This window comes from Chaetodon auriga, chromosome 15 (assembly GCF_051107435.1).
Source record: "Chaetodon auriga isolate fChaAug3 chromosome 15, fChaAug3.hap1, whole genome shotgun sequence".
In the NCBI taxonomy this organism is placed as follows: Eukaryota; Metazoa; Chordata; class Actinopteri; order Chaetodontiformes; family Chaetodontidae; genus Chaetodon; species Chaetodon auriga.
This window is the reverse complement of record NC_135088.1, coordinates 9,946,584-9,964,710: the sequence shown is the minus strand read 5'-3', so window position 1 is coordinate 9,964,710 and position 18,127 is coordinate 9,946,584. Positions and strand designations below refer to the sequence as shown.

Genomic DNA, 18,127 nt, shown 5'->3' with positions numbered 1-18,127 from the left:
TCTCTTCCTGAAAACGCCCCTAAGTGGTTTCTATTTTTCCTATTCGCTAAACTTTGACGACAATCATAGCGCAGCCCGCACTTTGTGAGCTCTGATTGGACAACAATTTTCTCACGGAGGTCTGGCCAAGCAGTCATTGGTCCAATTGGGACCTATTTTTCATGATGTCTTTGTTCCGTTAGTGTGCAGGGTGTCGTTCATAATAAGTTGGACTTTAACCACAACCACTTTTTGCACACTCCATTAACTTTTGCCCCTTCTCTTGTACTAAACTGTGGGTATTTTGTGTGCCCATTGTTCTGAGAAGTGGTGGAAAAAATAACTGAAGTCCTCAATTTGAAAGTAGAAAGAATGTACCACATTGGACAATCTAGTGCAGTATTCAAGTTCTTTATTATCATATACATACAGGTAAATAAGCAAGTGGAACCCTTGCAGTAAAATATATATGTACCAGTAACTACAGTATGGGAATGGCAGTATAATATAAAGTGACATCCGTGTTTCATTAGTGACAAGCTGAAGAGGTCCACAGTGAAGCCATCCCTGAGCCTCGTGGTGCAGGAGCGGAAGCTGTGGCTGTGCTCTGGCATTGGTTTGGGACCAGCTGTCTTTTACCATATGAACCCCCTGGAGTCATTTGGTGGTGGTTTGTTAACTGTTCTCAGAGTCCACAACAAACAGAGAAACATATTAAGTAAGGCCCACTTACTTAGAGCTTTTTTGTGAAGATTTTTTTTTTTTCATCAAACTTCTGTTTCCACAAGAATTTAACCTTCAAGCTAAATGGAGAACCATCATTTATTTATAATGCACAATCTCAGTCAAAGATATTGTCTGTTTTGGCCCCACAGTGGAGGAGAGTCATTGCACATCTTCTGCTGCAGGCGAACGACACATGAACATCTCATTATGTTCATCTCATTATAAAAACAGAATAACAGATAGTCACAGAATATTTTGTTTATTTGTCCATAAAATCAAATGTAGATCTTGAATAATAACGTTGCCAGTGTTGCCTTGTGTGTGCTGAACATTTCTTAGAGAAGTCCAACTACATCAATATCATTCTCACATGTACTCTCCACTTGTGACCCACTGGTGACAATATCAGGCTGCTCAAGGGTCTCTGATGTTGTGGTAGAGCCAGTGAGGACGTCATGACTGACATCATCTGGATGAGCCTCTCTGGTGAGGGTAGCCACAGCGTCCCTCTGCCGGTGAGTGTTGTGGTAGTGCTTCACTTCCTCCATGGAGCTGCTGGCATTTGAGCATTTGTAGAAAAACCTGATATATGCACACAGCAGTTAGAAAATACTCTACTGAGTGTGTCAAAGCAAACGCAATTGAACTGTGATTTCTGTGAATTCTTACTGCTTCTTAAGGAAACAGTGTTTTTGTTTATCTGTAAAAATGCCCATTTAAAGTGAGGATTAGCTATAATTTATCAGTTGTCAGAGTTAACCAATTGCCTGGGCTGTGGAAAGTGCACTGAAGGAAATAAACCAGTTTGCGAGGAAAATTATTTCTCTCACCTTGGATGGTGGATCTGGAACCTATAGTAGAGGCCCATCGGATGATACTGGCAAGAACATGGGAAGAGAGAGTAGTCCACTGTATAGGGTGTTGTGAAGGGATGTTCATATATTCTGGGTTTAGACTGAGCTGGAGGGATGGCTTGTGACACGAAGGAGGAAATACCTTGGTCCTGCCCTGAGAACAAACACTCTCTGCTTTTCTTCCTATGGGGGCTAAACTCATAATCTGCCATGATGAAGCAAGACAGAGAAAGTGAAAATCAGAGGTTCATCATCCATACCAGACCATATCCAAACAGAAAATGTATCCCACTGTAATCGTTCATACCAGGGAATTGCTGCAGTTTGTGAGCCACTTCATAGTAGGGCCTCTTCTGCTCCTCACTGAGCTTGGACCACTCACAGCCCAGCAGGACGCTGATGTCTGTGATGCTGGCTTCGGGGAAGGCTGTGCGCAGGGCATATTGGTGGATGTGAGACCACACCATAAAGGCATTCATCGGCCGCTTAATCTGTCCTTTCTTGTCTCGGCCTGGAAGCATCTGCCTCAGATCTGATGGAGACATCCGGAGACTGGTTATTTCACTTGCAGTTGTAGAAAAAAATAACAATCTCAATAAACATCAGGTCAAGATTCAATTAGAAATAATTGATTGCCCTTACATCACAGACTCAAGGAAACTGATATCCATCAGGAAAAGAAGAAAAACAGATAAATACCAGTGATGACAAACTTAGAAATACTCATGTCAAATTTAAGTGATACTAAGTCAAAGAAGTCATTATTCTGAATTAGTGTCTTTTAATTTCGATTTACTTCATTGAAATTATTAGAATGTCTCATAATGTGGACCCAGAAAGTACAAAGTTTGACTAGGCTGAATTTTGACTTTATCTATACAATTAGACAATCTAAGAAACAAAAAAAATGTTAGTTTGTATCTTTGTTATTGAAAGCATTTCATATATATTTTCTAATCTCTCTGCTTCCATAGGCTGACTGGTACACACACAGAATTGCACCTTTCTCCGCTGGCTGGATGGTCAAACTGATGACTGGATTATCAACACCTAGTCGGGGTCTGGCTGGTCTGAGGGGGACTGGGTCTGGGCTCAGGGCTTCTCCAGCTGCAGTGGTCTGTGGCGTATCCCGCCAGTCGGTGACCTGATCACCAGATTGACTAACAGTCCCTGGCTTGACCCCGCCATCACCACCGCCGTCCTCCGCTGACACACTTCCTTGGAATGGTAGTTTGTGTTTTAAGACGGTCATTGTGTGTGGTCGCTTCCCGTTCTCAAACTGATAACTTGCTCCAATGGAGGCGACGCACCGTTCCCAAGTCCTGGACCCGTTTCCGGCGTCGTCCAGCAGTTGGATCTGATCGCCCTCTCTGGTGTGAAAGAATGCAGAGGCGGGGGTCACCGGGTCCTGGCCTGTGGTCGACACACTCGGTTCTCGTCGTCTTTTTTTCGGGAGCCTGTCCATTGTTATAACCGTCGCTGTAACTTTGGGTTTGGTCTGCGTTTCAGTTTTTTGCATCTAAACTATGATGGATTAAAAATCGTTGGTTGCCCAGGCAACGGAGAACTCTGTTAGCTGTTAGCCATTTAGCTTTTTAACATTTGGCTTCATGGCCGAAAACGACATTTACATGACTTTTGTTGCTATTGACTGACTGAATAACACTGCAGATACACAGACTGAGGGTCCGGGAAGGATTCGGGATTCGCGCAATGCTCCAATTAAATCAACTTAGTTAACTGTTTAATTGTATTGTCTGTATACATTTATTTTGAGACTAGATTGTCTAAAATAAAAGCCAGAGCCTTCTCTGCACAACTAGGACTAAAACTGGTGGGAAACTAATATGACAATAAAAATTGTAGAAATTACATTTTAATAAGTCCAAAAACACATAATTCAACCAATAAATGACCCACCAGTTTTTTCAATTACACATCGTAACCTCACCTATGGTAAAAATACAGAGGACACAGTGTCCTCAATGGTTGCTCAAATGTAATACAAATATCAGTAAGATCATTCAGACAGACGGGTCTACGCTTAGGAAAAAAAAGGAGTGAATTGAATATTTAATGTTTTAATTTAATGTCGAATGAAGTACAGAAAATATAGAGTACAATCAAATGAAACAAGCTGTACTGAAAAAGAAACAAAAACATGATTCCCGTCAACTAAATTATGTTATTAGTAGCTCTCCCATATGAACAAAACCTTCCAAGTAAACTAATAAAATATTAAACTAAAAGCTATGGAATTATCCTTCTGAGAGTAACAAAATAAAGATTTGGTCATTTGGAGTTCAGTACCTCAGAAAATGACAAGAGGCTCTGCTTAGCTGTGTTTGCACATCAAACAGAGAAAACTATATCCATACACAAAGTCACACACACACACACACACACACACACACACACACACACACACACACTCATTTACGATTCTCCTCAAACATACACTTCACTCGAGACCCCAAAACCGTTAAGAATGGTCTCGGCTAGCCATAGGAATCATTCATTAAAACTCAGCTAATGAAAGAAATCCTCCGGCTTGTTTAATCCATGTCAAACAGAAAGGTGGTTATTTTCTAGTACGTGATTTTTTGGCTGCAGATGTGCAACCCTTGCACCAAGAGACCACCAAGTGAGCTGCAGGGTGAAAAATGCTGGCAAAAATACTTTGTAATTAAAGGTACATTGCTGGGTTTGTCCCAAAAGTTCGGTGGCGTTCCACTGCCTCAAACACGGAAGAAATTGAAAGGATTGTGATGTTCAGTCTTGAAGATTGAGACCTCTTTCCCCACTGCTGGTTGGAAAATACTCTTAAAAAACTGTACCTCTTTCCATAGTATGTATGCAAAAGTAGAATAGACAGATTAGATCTTATGTGGGCCAGAAACAAAGAAAAGATAATTGAATAGAACTTTGAATAATACTGACTGACCGTTTCATCTGGCATTGATCTGAAAGTATGGAAAAATGGAAAATAGAGGACACTGCGCATGTATCTCTTTTAACAGTAACTAATTATTGAACTACAAAGTGCACAGCAGTGTTTTAGGGACCCTTTGTTCTGAGCAGTTCAAGGCTTCACTCGCGTTGTCTTGAACTAACAGTAGGACTTAGTGTCCTCCTGTGCACTGACTTATTGTGAACTGCTACAAACCTGATAAAGAGAGGGGAGACAAAGGGGATGTAAGAAGCAATTCATCCACCATAATATGGCTCAAGAATAAGTATGATGATACAGCATTAACTCAGTGTGTGTACACCCATCCTGCCCTCTGCTGGAGGACTACAGTGTGGATTCAGTACGCTCCAGATATTGTCAATGTTAGTACTGTTAGTAAGTGAAAGTACTACAGTCACTCCCTGGCAATAATGCAATTGCTTAAGTTAAATTTGGATGAAATTATATAAAACATATCTCAGGTTGCAATGCAGAATTAAGGTAGCAATGCCATTTTCATTTGCAGTCACAGAGAAAAAGTTTTTGCAGTAATTTTTTTGTAATGATCGGGGAATATACTGTAGTTGATACATATGAACAGGTTAAGATGAGGATCCTTTCCCCAAAGGAAAGTAGTGACCAGAGGCTGTGGGTTGACACCTGCCCTGCTCTCGGGGTGTCCTCTGTGTGACATCATTTGATGAGGAGGACTCCCTAAACACTTGGTATTTCACCCGGGGCTGGAACCTTACATCCTGCCTCACACAGTCTTGTGTGCAATCATGCACATTCTCGTCAGCTTGCATTTGGTTGTCTCGTCACTTTTTGGAGACGTTAGCAAATCGTAACCTAAAACGTCCTGTATCACCATAATCTTACCCTTAAACCCTTTTCTGTATACCTTTATACTTGACATGCATGAAATAAAATGATCTCATATTGTATGTGTGTATTATTCAGTTTAGTCTGCCTAAATTTCCAAACTTTAGAAATAAACTTGCAGTTGATTCATGAATGTGCGCTCAGAACATGGTCTCAGAACATGGGCTGAGACAGTTTCAGAACTTGCCGAACAGCTACGTCATACAAAACCATGCCCATCTGGGTGAAATACCAAGTTTTTAAGGAGTCCACTGGGTGAAGGGCACCAGTGGGTGTTCGCCCTACCTCCAAGATCATGGTGAACGATCGCTGTTGCCAGCTCACCAAGGGGAACAAAAGCAGAAAGAGAAACATGCAGTTGTCTTCAAGTACAGCAGTCCTTCAGTGTTTTACACTCACATCATGTCAGACATGCTTACCCACACTCTCACTCACTCACTCACACACACACACACACACACACACACACACACACACACACACACACACACACACACACGTACGTATTTGTACTCCTTCATTTCCCAAAACTGCCAAAGTTAGCAAAGGCATCTTGTTTGGGTGGAACCACGGCTGGGGTGATTGAATGTGTTAGGCCCATCCCAACTCCAGGCACTCCCATGCCAGCCATACCACCCATCATCATCGGAGTGGCCATGCCCATATTCATGCTCATGTTCATTCCCATCATGCCTTGGTTTACAGGAATTCCTCCCATCCCCATGGTACCCGTGGTCATTGAAGGGGGCATACTCGCTGCCAGTGATGCAGGCATGCCAGTTGCCATCGATGCAGGCATGCCCATCGTCATGGCATTGCCTGTCACCATGGGATTAGCTGGTGGTCTAATGGGTGTTACGGGCGGCGGGGAGCTGAGGTTCAATCCTCCGAAGTTCTGGGCCAACAGGTTGACGGGAGGCACTCCTGCACAGACACATATGAGCAGGGAGGAGTTGATCTACAGTGTCTTACCATTTGGGCTATAAAGCTTTATAATGTGTAACAGGTTGGTCTCTTTTGTCAGAGACCAACTTCATTAATTCTGCAGGGTTCACCAAGTTCAATTCACAACTTTTTAAGACATTTTTAAGATCAGATACAAAACATACAAATGCAGTTTTAGACTTGTTTCATGGTCATAACAGCCAAAGCATGAAAGTTATCAATGAAAACCCTTAGACCTGGATAAACAGCAGAAAATAATGGATGGATGGGTGAATCAATTAAAAAACTAATTAACATAAGTTTAATGAATTGTGCAAATTCAGAGGTCTGGAGCAATGGTACTGGGGATTTTCCAGTTAGTTCTTACTAAATTCATCTTGCAAATAATGGTACTATTACAGCAGGCCAGAAAGAACAGGTAACTTGTAAATGAAATTCAACAAATCTGACCTTTTTTTTTTTTTTTTTGAGGAATGTGAAATCCATGCTTTTTAAGATGTTTCAAGACCTGCAGATACCCTGCTTAATCAGGAGTTTTCTCTGTCTTTCTTTTCTTTTTTCTCCACATCCACTTGCAGTGTAAAATGCACAGAGAAAACGAATGGAACATGATACCTTGTTGCTGGATGATATTGTTGAGTGTGGGTGGTGTCTTAGTTGGGTTGAGGCCTGCTGATAGAAAGTCCAGGCTGATGTTGACAGAGGGGTCAGACCAGGTCGACCCTAATGATCCTTGACCTCCAACACCAACCTTCTGCTGTTGTCCAATGGCCTGCTGGGGTGTAATTCCTCCCAAGCTCTGAAAAGAATTGAAGACATGTTACACTTTGATAAACACACTAAGAATATACTTCGGATGTGTGTATAAAGTTCACTGAACTTGAACACTAAGAGCAATCAAGATCAATTTCTGACATGAAGAAAACAAGAACCATGGCATCAATTTAATTACACAATACACATTCTTTCAGTGGAATTCATTATTAACAACAACTAAAGACTAAACAGGCTTTCCTATGATGTGTACCTACCTGTTGAGAGCGGGACAGGGGCATGGTGGGCATAGCAACAGATGCTCCTGGCATCGCCCCTCCCAGAGAGAAGGTCATGCTCTGAGAGGCACTCAGTGTTGTATGCGGATTGGATAGTTGATGGTTAACTCCACCCATCAGGTCAAAGAGCTCGGCAGAAGGTGGGACGGAGGCGGAAGTAGAAGTTGTGGGTGACTGCACGCTGCCAAACAGGTCAGTGGCGGGCTGGGAGGGGCCAGAACTTGACGAAGCTGGCGGATTGGCTGAGAAGGCATTCCAGTCTCCAAATTCCCCATTTCCATTGGATGATGCAGCAGCTGGCCACAAAAGAGCAGTGACATGTTTTTAGTTATGATTGTAATACTCAGCTTGGATTTTGACAGGAACTGTTCCACTGCACTTTACTGTGTCCTAAATTCAAATTCACTTCATAAAACAGTACGTACAAAACAGCTTTTTTTTTTTTTTTTTTTGTCACAGTGGACCTCATCTTGTTCTAAGAGATTAGATTTCAGCTTTCACACAGAATGCTGGACGGTTTGCCCAGTTAGTACAGTCAATTGAACCCTGGTGCAGACCAAGACTGCTTGAAAAGAAGGGTCTTCATCTGTTTCCAAGTGGACTCTATGGTTCCTTTATGGTGTGAAATCCGACCGACTGCTGGATTTGTTTGAACCGACTTACAGGTGTGAAAGGACCCTATGATTATTAGAAGAGGAGCTGAGAGAGCTAAGAACAAGTTTACCGGTGGATGTTGGGAGGCTGGCAGAGGCCGCAGGAGAGGAGAAGTCAGCAAAGCCACCAATGAGGTCTGAACTTCCACCTGGATGGACAGACACAAACATGTAATCATCCAAAAAGCAAAGAAGCAATACCTCTCTTGTCCAACAAAATGTGACACATCTTTGTGTAAAGGTTTGTGGTTACCTGTTGTAGTGCCCTGATTGGATGAAGGGTCAATCACGAGCAGGTCAGCTAGACCGCTACTGGAAGACTGCCTCACTGATGACTACAGACAGGGGTAGGGAAAGATAAGGTGGGTAAATATTTCCTAATAAAAAGTATCTCAGTTAGAAAGGTGTGAGTATTTGCATGAGTACCTTCTCCTCTGGGCTCTTGTCTCCAGTGTAGTGCGCTGCAGCACCGAGGTCCAGAGTTTTGCTGCTTGCTGCTCCGCTGCGTTTCCGTGTGGTGGTGGTTGTGGTTTCCGTTGCTTGTGTGATCTGGATGCTCTTTGTTGTGACAGTTTCTTCCTCATCTTTGAACTCAAGGGTTTCCTGCCTACCGTTTCTGGATGCTCGGTCCTCCTCGTTGTCACTATGGCAACCAGACAAAGGATGTGTGAGGAGCAGCACTCAGGAGATTTTGCTATTGACTGTTGTGCTACTTTACAATTCTTGCACATCTGTGTGTGATTGATTACGGAATGGATAATAATAGTACTTAAGATGAGCATAACGTGTCTGCGGTTAAACCACAGGATGAAGCAGCATGAGGATCAAACTAACTAGCTTCAACGTATCGTTTAGTTTCACCCTAAATTGAGAGAACGGTCCACTGATTCGGAGTTTAAAAAGGCAGCTATTAAAAAGAAGCCAATTAGCTATTAGAGCACCACTAAGCACACCAAAAAAGCATGCAGTAACTTTACTATATATCCTCAGACCATTTCAAACAAAGCATTAACTAAGACATGATATAAACATGTTTAAATGTGCATGTGGACAGTGTTCACCTGATTCTGTCGGGTGAGTCGTCTCGTTCCTTCTTTCTGAACTTATTGAGCGTGTCGTCGATGGTGCTGCCTATCTTGTCACTGATCTCTCCGAGCTTCTCACTAAAGGGGAAAGCTCCTCTGCTCTTATCCCAGTCCTCATCCCACTTACTCCGATCCAACTCATTGGCTGGAAAGATGAAGGCAGAAAAGGACAGAGAGAAACTTTGTAACAACTGACGGACTATGATAAACACAAGACACGAAATGCAACAATAAGTTTAGAGCTGCTGCAAGTTATTCTTTCAATATTTGCTTGATTAATTGTGTCGTCTATCTAATCTATTGATATATCTACAAATCTATTTATCAGACTGCTCTTGAGAAGATGATAAGTAGTGGGACAAGGAACATCTGTAAAGTAGTCATCGGAAAATTTACTTTACTGGATTAATAGGAGCTTTACTCCAACATTTGTCATCAATAATTATTATTTTCATCCACATCTGACTGACTGAGCAGCCAAAGGAGATGCAGTGAACTACTTACAGTTCTTCATGCTTCCTCCTCCTCCCATGCTGTCAGAGGAAACTCCAATGTATTTATCTTTGTTCTTCTTGGCTTTCTTCCTCTCCTCTCTCAGTCTGTCATCGTCCTGGACGAATTCCACCATCTCCTTCACCTTCTGACGCACATTGATGCCCTGATCCTTACCATTCTCATCTGGACAGACACAAGTGCACAAACACACACGCAGGAGAACTATTGAACAGACTGCTATGACATTTGTTTGTTGTAGGTTTGGCATAGCGTCTAATATACATGCAAGATATCTCAATTACCATAAAAGTAAAGAAGAAAAAGTTTAACCAATAAAGAGAAAGATAATTTTCATTTCAAGACTCACCAATGAAGTGATAGTTTTCTAGAGATCTCAGGTCGTAGATGTGTTCTCGGGCACTGGTGACGACTCTCTCAGACCCATTCCTGATCAGATAGGCGAGCAGCAGTAAAGCCTGACGGAGGGAGATTGAGAAAAAGTGAGACAGCAAGAGATGGAGTGAGAGAAATGATTAGAGAGGTAACTATGGGAGGGATGTAGTTAGTATTGTTCGATAAGAAAAAAATCTTTCCTAAAAAAAGTTTTACGTCAGATTCCATTAACTCAACCGTTCAATTAAAATCTATTTTTATTTCAGATGGTTGTCCTTGCATTATTTATAATATTTGCTTATCAGCAACTTTGCACAATGTGGGATTTCGGGGGGGGGGGGGGGGAGTCAAGAACATGTCTCAATCTAGCAGAGTCTAAATGATACACTACTCCTTCTAAAGTCAGTGCAGCTCACATGTTCAATCAATCAAGCACAAAGAAACACGGTGACTCAGCTTTAAAAACAATACAGAACTGAGCTGTGCAACACAATACAGATACAACAAGGGCAGCCTGCCAACTAGAGTATAACAACACCTTGTAGACTCGTCTCCAGTTCTTCTTGTTGTCCTTCAGCATCCTGGTCCACAGCATGTTCATCACCTCTGGAAACTGCTCATACATAAAGGTAGATCTACACACACAGACACATACACACCATCAAAAATACTGTAGTGCTAGTTAAACCCATGTAGGCAAACCAAAGCAGAATCAGGTGTAGTGAACAAAGCCTGTGGACTATTAGTCTTTCTCATCTTTCTTACAGAACTTAATAAAACATCTTGAGTGAATGTGTGCGTAATGACACAACAGAGTTTATCTGCGGCCTTAGTGAGAACATGCATGCATTTACTTGCACATACAGTAACCGCGTGTATGTGTGTGTTACGCATACTTGGCTATTTCTCCCATTAGCTGTCCAGAGGGTCCCCAGGGGTCGTCATTGGTGGCCTCTCTCACCTTGGACTCGATCTCTGAGTAGTTCATCACCACATTGGTGCTGTTGACACAAACATATATTTTTCTTCAGAAATTGCACCCTTTAAATATTTGTATTACCATCAACATTTCAAACAAGTTAAGTTGGCTTTCGTTTCTTGTCTTTCTGTTCACTTATTATGAACATGGTGCTTATTACTGTCAGTCTTTCTGTCAGTAAGCGTTGCTGCAAATGTTAAAATCAGCAAATGTTCTGTGCCGATTTTCTTCACACTCCACTCGTCACATTTCCAGAGGTCAGGCAGACCGAAATTCTGACAACAAAAAATACACAAATTCACATATTTACACAGCAGAACACAAGGGCAACTATGAAATGACAATCTCTCAGGCTAGCAGAGTGTCATTATCATATCTAACTTCTACCCACATGCTCTCAATCCATCACAGATGGCTACCTACTGCTACACACTCATTAGCACACACATGCACACCACACATTCAAGCTGAGAATAACTGAAAAACAGGATAGCCATATTTGCGTGTCATACACACATCACACAATGAAACTGAGTCAGATAAGGACAATCTCAGCTAACTGAATAATGAATGACACCTTTCTAAAAGCCTGCGCTGTGACCACTGAACTTCAGAGAACAGACATGCATGTGTGCACACATGCACACACGAGCATGGTGAGGTGAGCAAGGTGTGTATATCCATCTGTGTGTGCGTGTGTGCCTGTGTGTTAAACAGTGAGGTAAACACAGCCAAACCTCCCCATGAGTAATGTCTGCTTCCTGCCCTCTTTGTTTTTGTGGGCTCACCTGCTGCTGTGTTTGTTTTTCTGTGTGTGTGTGTGTCATTTGATGGGCACGGCTCTACAGACCCCTGGCAAAAAAAATAGAGCCAAAGCACTGCAGCTTGAAACACACCTCTACCTCTCTTCTCCACCATGACTCTCTCTTATCTACTGCTCCTTCACCCTGTCATCCCTGCCTCACTCTTCAACTGGATTTTTTTTTTAATTTCAATCTCCTTCACTTCATTCTCTATCCTGTTTAATCTCCTTCTCATCATTTTGCCCAATTATCAATCCCATCATCACTCCTTTATTCCCCAGCTCACTTTCCCTGTCCTTCCTCTCCATCTCTTTCTCCCCTGAGCTCTGCCACCCTCACAACTCAAGGAAAGTAAGAGACATCTGTACATTACAGGGCTGCCTTTGACTGTGTTATTGTCAGCAGATAAGAGAGGCACAGACAGAAAGCGCTCCATAATAGCGTGACTCTTAATCTGCAGGAAAAGCAAGGCCACCACTGCCAGCTCTGTAGAGGTAGATCAATAATAGAGTGTATTCATCATGCCCAGTCAGGCACAACCAACAGCTGATGGGAGCTGGTGTCTATTACTCCATCTAAAGCTCTGTTGAGCTCTCCGTCTGTGCTACTTTGATATATTCCCCGTCTCCTTTCTTCAATCTCTTCACTCATCTCTCCTTTATGCAACTTTCTTCTATCTGTTTCCTCTTTTTTCCTTATTACATTGATGACATTATCGGTTCTTTAAAAGGCAGAGCCAACAGGGAAGCGCACCACCTCAAACTGTAAGCAGACAATCAAAGTGAAGTATGACTTTTTCATGTTAGTATTCTTACTGGTACTTTTTCTCACAGTGCCTTCGCTTATAGGATTGAAAATTAGAGCTGCAACGAGTAGTCGATCAATCGATTAGTTGATCCAAAAAAAAAAAAAAAAAAAAGAATTTCCAACTATTTTGATAATCCATTAATCATTTCAGTCATTTTTCAAGCAAAAATATCAAACATTTGCTGGTCCAAGATTCTTCAATGTAAAGTTTTGCTTCTTTTCTACATAATTTCTGAGAGTAGATGAAGAGTCTAAAGAAGCAAGTTGAAGACATCACTTTGGGCTCGAGGAAACTGTGATGAGCATTTCTCACAATTTTTTTTTCACATTTTCTAGAAATGATAAATCGATAATGAAAATTATTGCTAGCTGCAGCCCTATTGAACATGTAAATGTAAACTGCTTCCTCTTGGGAGCCTAGTTGGTCATACCAGTGTATATCATCATCACCATCAGCACCATGATTTATACTGAAAAGGTATACAGGACAAACTTAATGTAAGAGTTCATAAATCTCTTTAAAAATATTCTTTTAGTATGGCACAAGTGTACCAGACTTTACCCTCCGTGTCACTGTGAATTGTGCTTTTCCATAACATAACATTTTTTTACATTTAAGATTTCAGTGTTGTGTGGACACAGTCAGTACAATACAGCATCCACACACTATGTATCTAACAGTAGCCTGCAATTAAACTTGTTTACACGATTACTATTAAAATGCAAGTGCGCATTAACAACCTACAGGGTTGTCATTTGACACCAGCCAACACAATGACTCTAATGTGTCTAGTAAGTTCACATACACATACTGTATGTTCCTCAGCTTCAGATGAGGCTTGTGGACTGCTTGAGGCTACTTTGAACTAAAGCTACTGTGATAAGATCTGTTTTTCACTTCTCTCATGCTTTTAATGTAATTGTGTTGTTGTTGCTTCATGAAACATGATAAAAGTTTCCTTTATTTTGCTACTTGAAACTGATTTTGTTTCAGCTACCACAAAACTAGCCCTCTGAATAGTTACAACAAAGGTTGTTTACTTGGTCATTAAATAAAAGGGCCTGTTCCAAGAAGCAGATTTACTTAGTTATCTCAACTAACTCTGCTAACAAGGAATTAGTCTTTTTGCATCAGCACATCCTCCAGATTGTTGTGGGTTTGGGTGTTACTCAGCTAAGTTATTCAAATAATTCAGTCTGCCTCTTGGAACAAACAGAACAAGACGCTGTTGTTCTCTGTCCTCCTGGATTATAGTAACATGATTATATGCATTGTAATGCACATTATTCTTGCAACAATGGATATCACAATGACAGACATCGCCAAGAGCCATGCGTTGTCTAGTGTTCAGACACAACACGATGTAGTAGGTTGCGACACAAGCATTAGCTACTCCTGTATGATCTGTTTGGCTAACAAGCTTTGTTGTCCTCCTGTCCGGGACCATGGGGGCTTGGGCCTCGTTAGACCCGTACAGCACTGTATAACACTGAGACATGGTCGATAGCTAATTACTAGCAGGAAATTTACTGTCCACATACAATTATCTAGTAACTTGGCTTACGATCATTAATACTTAGATTCCTTGGTGGGCTATAATATTAAGTAAATGCACAGTGGGGGTAACGTTAGCGGGCATCACCAGGGTGGGACAGGGCGTGATTTTGCAGCAGCATTACCAGAAACAGTACAAGAGCCGACCTGGACTTAGCAATGCTAGCGGAATTAGCTAACTGGATAGCTTTCGTTCTGGATCGGAAACAAATTCATTTTCAGTTAATAATCTTGTATTCCCCCGGCTTCTGCGATCTAGGGTGGAAATTATTCCATGGGAGACCCCAACGTAAAACACACATCTCTATTTATGCCACAAGGTTGAAGATTGGCAGCTAGCCAGCTAGTCGGAGCTACCAGCTGAGGGGCTATCGCCGTGACGTCACGGCCCGTATCCTCTCCTCTGTCAGCGATAAAAGCTGCTGATGCTGCCCGGCTAAAGCCGCCTAGCTAGCCGGTTAGCTCGGAAGCCACTTAACAGTGAAGCTAGTGCAAACAGCAGCTCCACCTGCGCCTCGGTACTCACGCTTTGTCCACCAGCTCTCTGACTTTCCACATGTTCAGCATCTCCACACGGAACTGCGGGCTCGCCGCCTCGATACTGCGTCGCCCCCGTGCCTCTACGCCCCACAAGACAGAGGTGGTATCCGGTTACAGACGACAACCCCCCGTACTCCTCGATGAGCTCCGTTACTACAGCGGCCGCTGCGGTGAACGGACCGGCCCCAGTTGCTACGGAAACGTCGTCCTCTGGCGACGTCACTGATACGTCAAGATGTGCCCTGAATCATATGTTATATATCTGTATATCTAACATATCTAATATATGTTTGTGGACAAATCAAAATGATGCGGGAACAATGTGGCAGCGAAGACGATGTTACTGATTTTTTTTTTTAATCTGTTGATTTCCAGTCAAATTTCATGACACCGCGTCTAAAGACATTGTTACCTCCCCTTTAAAACCACTATGTATAACTTTTAAATTACAAACTGTAAACTACTCTACCCTCAATGGTAGGAGTGACTGCACTGTCTCCAACCACTCAGGCAGCACACACATCCACCATGTTGTCTTCTTAAAAGAAAACAACAACAACAACAACAACAACAAGATAGATTTTTTTTTTTTTTAACTGCATTTAGATCTACACAAATGTACCGAAAATATTTACATTTCAAGCGAGTCAGACTCATTAAACCACTGAGTTGTGACCATTAGACTTTAGACTTTAGACTTAGATTTTAGACTGCTTCTTTATTGATCCCAATTTGGGAAATTATTTTGTTGCAGTAGCAATTAAACATAGAGGCAAACACAGAATGTATACACAACTATTTATAATAATAATAAAAATATAACTAAGTAAAACTAAATATATAGTTATATAATATGTATTATGATGCACAACACATATTATATAATATTATAATAATATCATAAAAAATACAATACAAACAAAGTATATAAACAGTATTTAAATTTGTGCAGTTTCAGATGATAGATAAGTGTAAAATCCTGCTGACATAAGTATATGTGCTTAATATTAACTATTTGGTTGCAATTGTTTGTGCACTGTTTATTTTTTTTTTTCTGGTTTTCATTGTGTTACCAAACTGAATCACTGTGGATGGTTGACAGATAGAAATGATCAGAATATTTCTCACTGAAAGATTTCTCATTAAAGTAGACAGGCCAGGCATTAACCTCACAGTGTGCATGGCAGACAGAAGTACACTTATATTTCTTTTGATATCATTTTGTTGCCTGCACATTAGAAAGCACCGGTCACTCCCTGCTAGGGACACTCAAAGTCCACGTTTTGCAGGTAGAGTCTACCCTGCATCACCACTAGATAGCACTGCAATCCTGCTGTTGGTTGGTGAAACTTGCTCTCATATTGTTAACATAGCAATGTCACATTGGGCCATAATGGCTGTCTGTTTTGTTCTCCGTTTGTTTGCTTTGTTTTAAGCAGCCAAAAGAAACTATTTTTTGTGAATGTTTGTTGTGACAGGGAGCAAAAAAAAACAAAAACGATAAGGGCACCAGCCGCAGTGGGTCATGATGCATTCATAGTGTAATAGCTCCAAAACCTGGTTAAAATTTAAATGATTGCATTTTGTGACTCAGATTTAAAGTATAAGTACTACATCTCTATAATGAGAACACACAAGGAACAAGTAACTATTTAAACATTAGAAACTCATTTTCAAGCATTTAGGGCAGCCAACACCGGATCGCATTCCCCCACATCCCCTCACCCTCACCTTCCCTCCCCTCCTACTATTCACCTCCGAATATCCTTACCTCCATCCTCCCACCCAGATTTCCCCTGTAGAATCCTTCCTCTCCCTCCACCCTCTTGCCTCATTCCTTACCCTTCACCCCCTTCCTCCCGTCATCCATCCATCCTTCCTCTCCCTCCTTCTTCTCTCCTCTAAAGACAAAGTCATAGAACTTAATGTTTTGCTGGTAGAGTCTACCCTGCATCACCACTAGATAGCACTGTAATCCTGCTGTTGGTTGGTGAAACTTGTTCTCATGTGCATTAGTTATCATAGGTGGGTCATAGGGTCACAGCAGGATTATTTAAAGTTTTGAAGCCTTGAAAAATAGAAAATAATTTCAAACCTGACCGAAAAATGTGCTGTTTTCCTGACTGCTGCCATCATGCAGTCAGAACTATAGCTTCAATATTACACATGGATGGTCAAAGGTTGAAGCATACTCAATAAATATGGCTTGCAGACAATACTACCATTCACTGTACTTAAGTACAATTTTAAAGTAGTTCTACTTTCCATTTTATGTTACTTTCTACTTCTTCTCCACTGTGTATTGGGAGCAAATATTGCACGTTTTACTACATCATATTCATTTGATAACTTGAAGTCTCTATTTACTTTGCAGATTCAGATTATTAGTGAAAAAGATTAAAGATTAAAGAAAGTATTATGTATTATTATACATGAAGCTACCTGGCAGTATATAAAGATGTAACACCTAAGTGATAGATACTTATAATCCTGTAATACAATCTCTATCTATCTATATATCTATCATTCAGAATTGGTCATTCTGTATGATAAGTACTTTTGGCATACTTGCAGCATATTTTAATCCTAATTCTTATGTACTTATATTTAAGTAAAAGTTTGAATGCAGGGCTTTATCTTGTAATAGTATTCCTGCACAGTGGTATTGCTACTTTTTCTTTAGACTTAAAAAGAAAAATACTTAATTAAAATATGTGAGCATTTCTTCCATCACTGCTTGCAGAGTATTTCCATTTCAAATGAAGATTGAGTTTTGACAATAAATGGTAACTCATGTAGTATCTTTGGAAATACCTTTTCTACAGGGTGGAGTGAAGGATACAGAACAGATCTTGATATTAATCAATAATATCCTTCGGACTTATTCAATCTTATGAAAAGCTATCACATTAGATCAACCTTGTGGGTGCATTTGTATTTGCAGTTGTTCTGTCTATGACTAAATGAGCTGTTGCAGTCTTGACCAGGTCTCCCTTGTAAATGAGATCCCTAATCTCAGTGGGACTAACCTGGATAAACAAAGCCTGAAAACACCCACAAAGCATGTAATGTACAAATGGGTGTACGTGGTACAGAGAGTTCAGCCAGACCAAGAGCATGATGCTTGTATTTGAACACAATGTTCTCTGTTTTCCAATAAACTATGACTGCAACACAGTTTAAAAGTAATGCAACAGTATTGTATGAGTCAACAAGGAGGTGCAGGCAGAGAAAGACATGGGACAGGAGCAGAGAAAGAGGAGGACATGGACAGAGCATGTGAAGGCAGGGTCTTACTGTGTGTGTGTGTGTGTGTGTGTGTGTGTGTGTGTGTGTGTGTGTGAGCTCTGTTCCCTGGAGTCCACCCTGGAGATCGCTTGGGAAAAAGACCTCTAGGTCTGCCTGAGGTCTGACTTGCAGCCAAGAAAA

The 18,127-nt window shown here is 41.2% G+C and overlaps 2 protein-coding genes across 2 annotated transcripts; both read right to left on the bottom strand.

Annotated features, from left to right (window-relative positions):
• Positions 1-1,040: 1,040 nt before the first annotated feature.
• LOC143333088 (uncharacterized) lies at positions 1,041-3,024 on the bottom strand. Its single transcript, XM_076751024.1, has 4 exons — positions 2,562-3,024; positions 1,867-2,091; positions 1,536-1,764; positions 1,041-1,287 (listed from the first exon to the last, which is right to left on the bottom strand). Exons 1-4 carry the CDS (start codon positions 3,022-3,024, stop codon positions 1,041-1,043), a joined length of 1,164 nt encoding a protein of 387 aa, XP_076607139.1.
• A 600-nt stretch (positions 3,025-3,624) lies between these two features.
• LOC143332944 (clathrin interactor 1-like) lies at positions 3,625-14,907 on the bottom strand. The gene is made up of 12 exons (XM_076750821.1): positions 14,685-14,907; positions 10,911-11,015; positions 10,553-10,649; positions 9,989-10,097; positions 9,631-9,804; positions 9,103-9,271; positions 8,468-8,684; positions 8,295-8,376; positions 8,113-8,190; positions 7,368-7,684; positions 6,952-7,135; positions 3,625-6,315 (listed from the first exon to the last, which is right to left on the bottom strand). The coding sequence occupies exons 1-12, from the start codon at positions 14,723-14,725 to the stop codon at positions 5,909-5,911; spliced, it is 1,980 nt and encodes a 659-aa protein (XP_076606936.1). The 5' UTR covers positions 14,726-14,907; the 3' UTR covers positions 3,625-5,908.
• Positions 14,908-18,127: the final 3,220 nt, after the last annotated feature.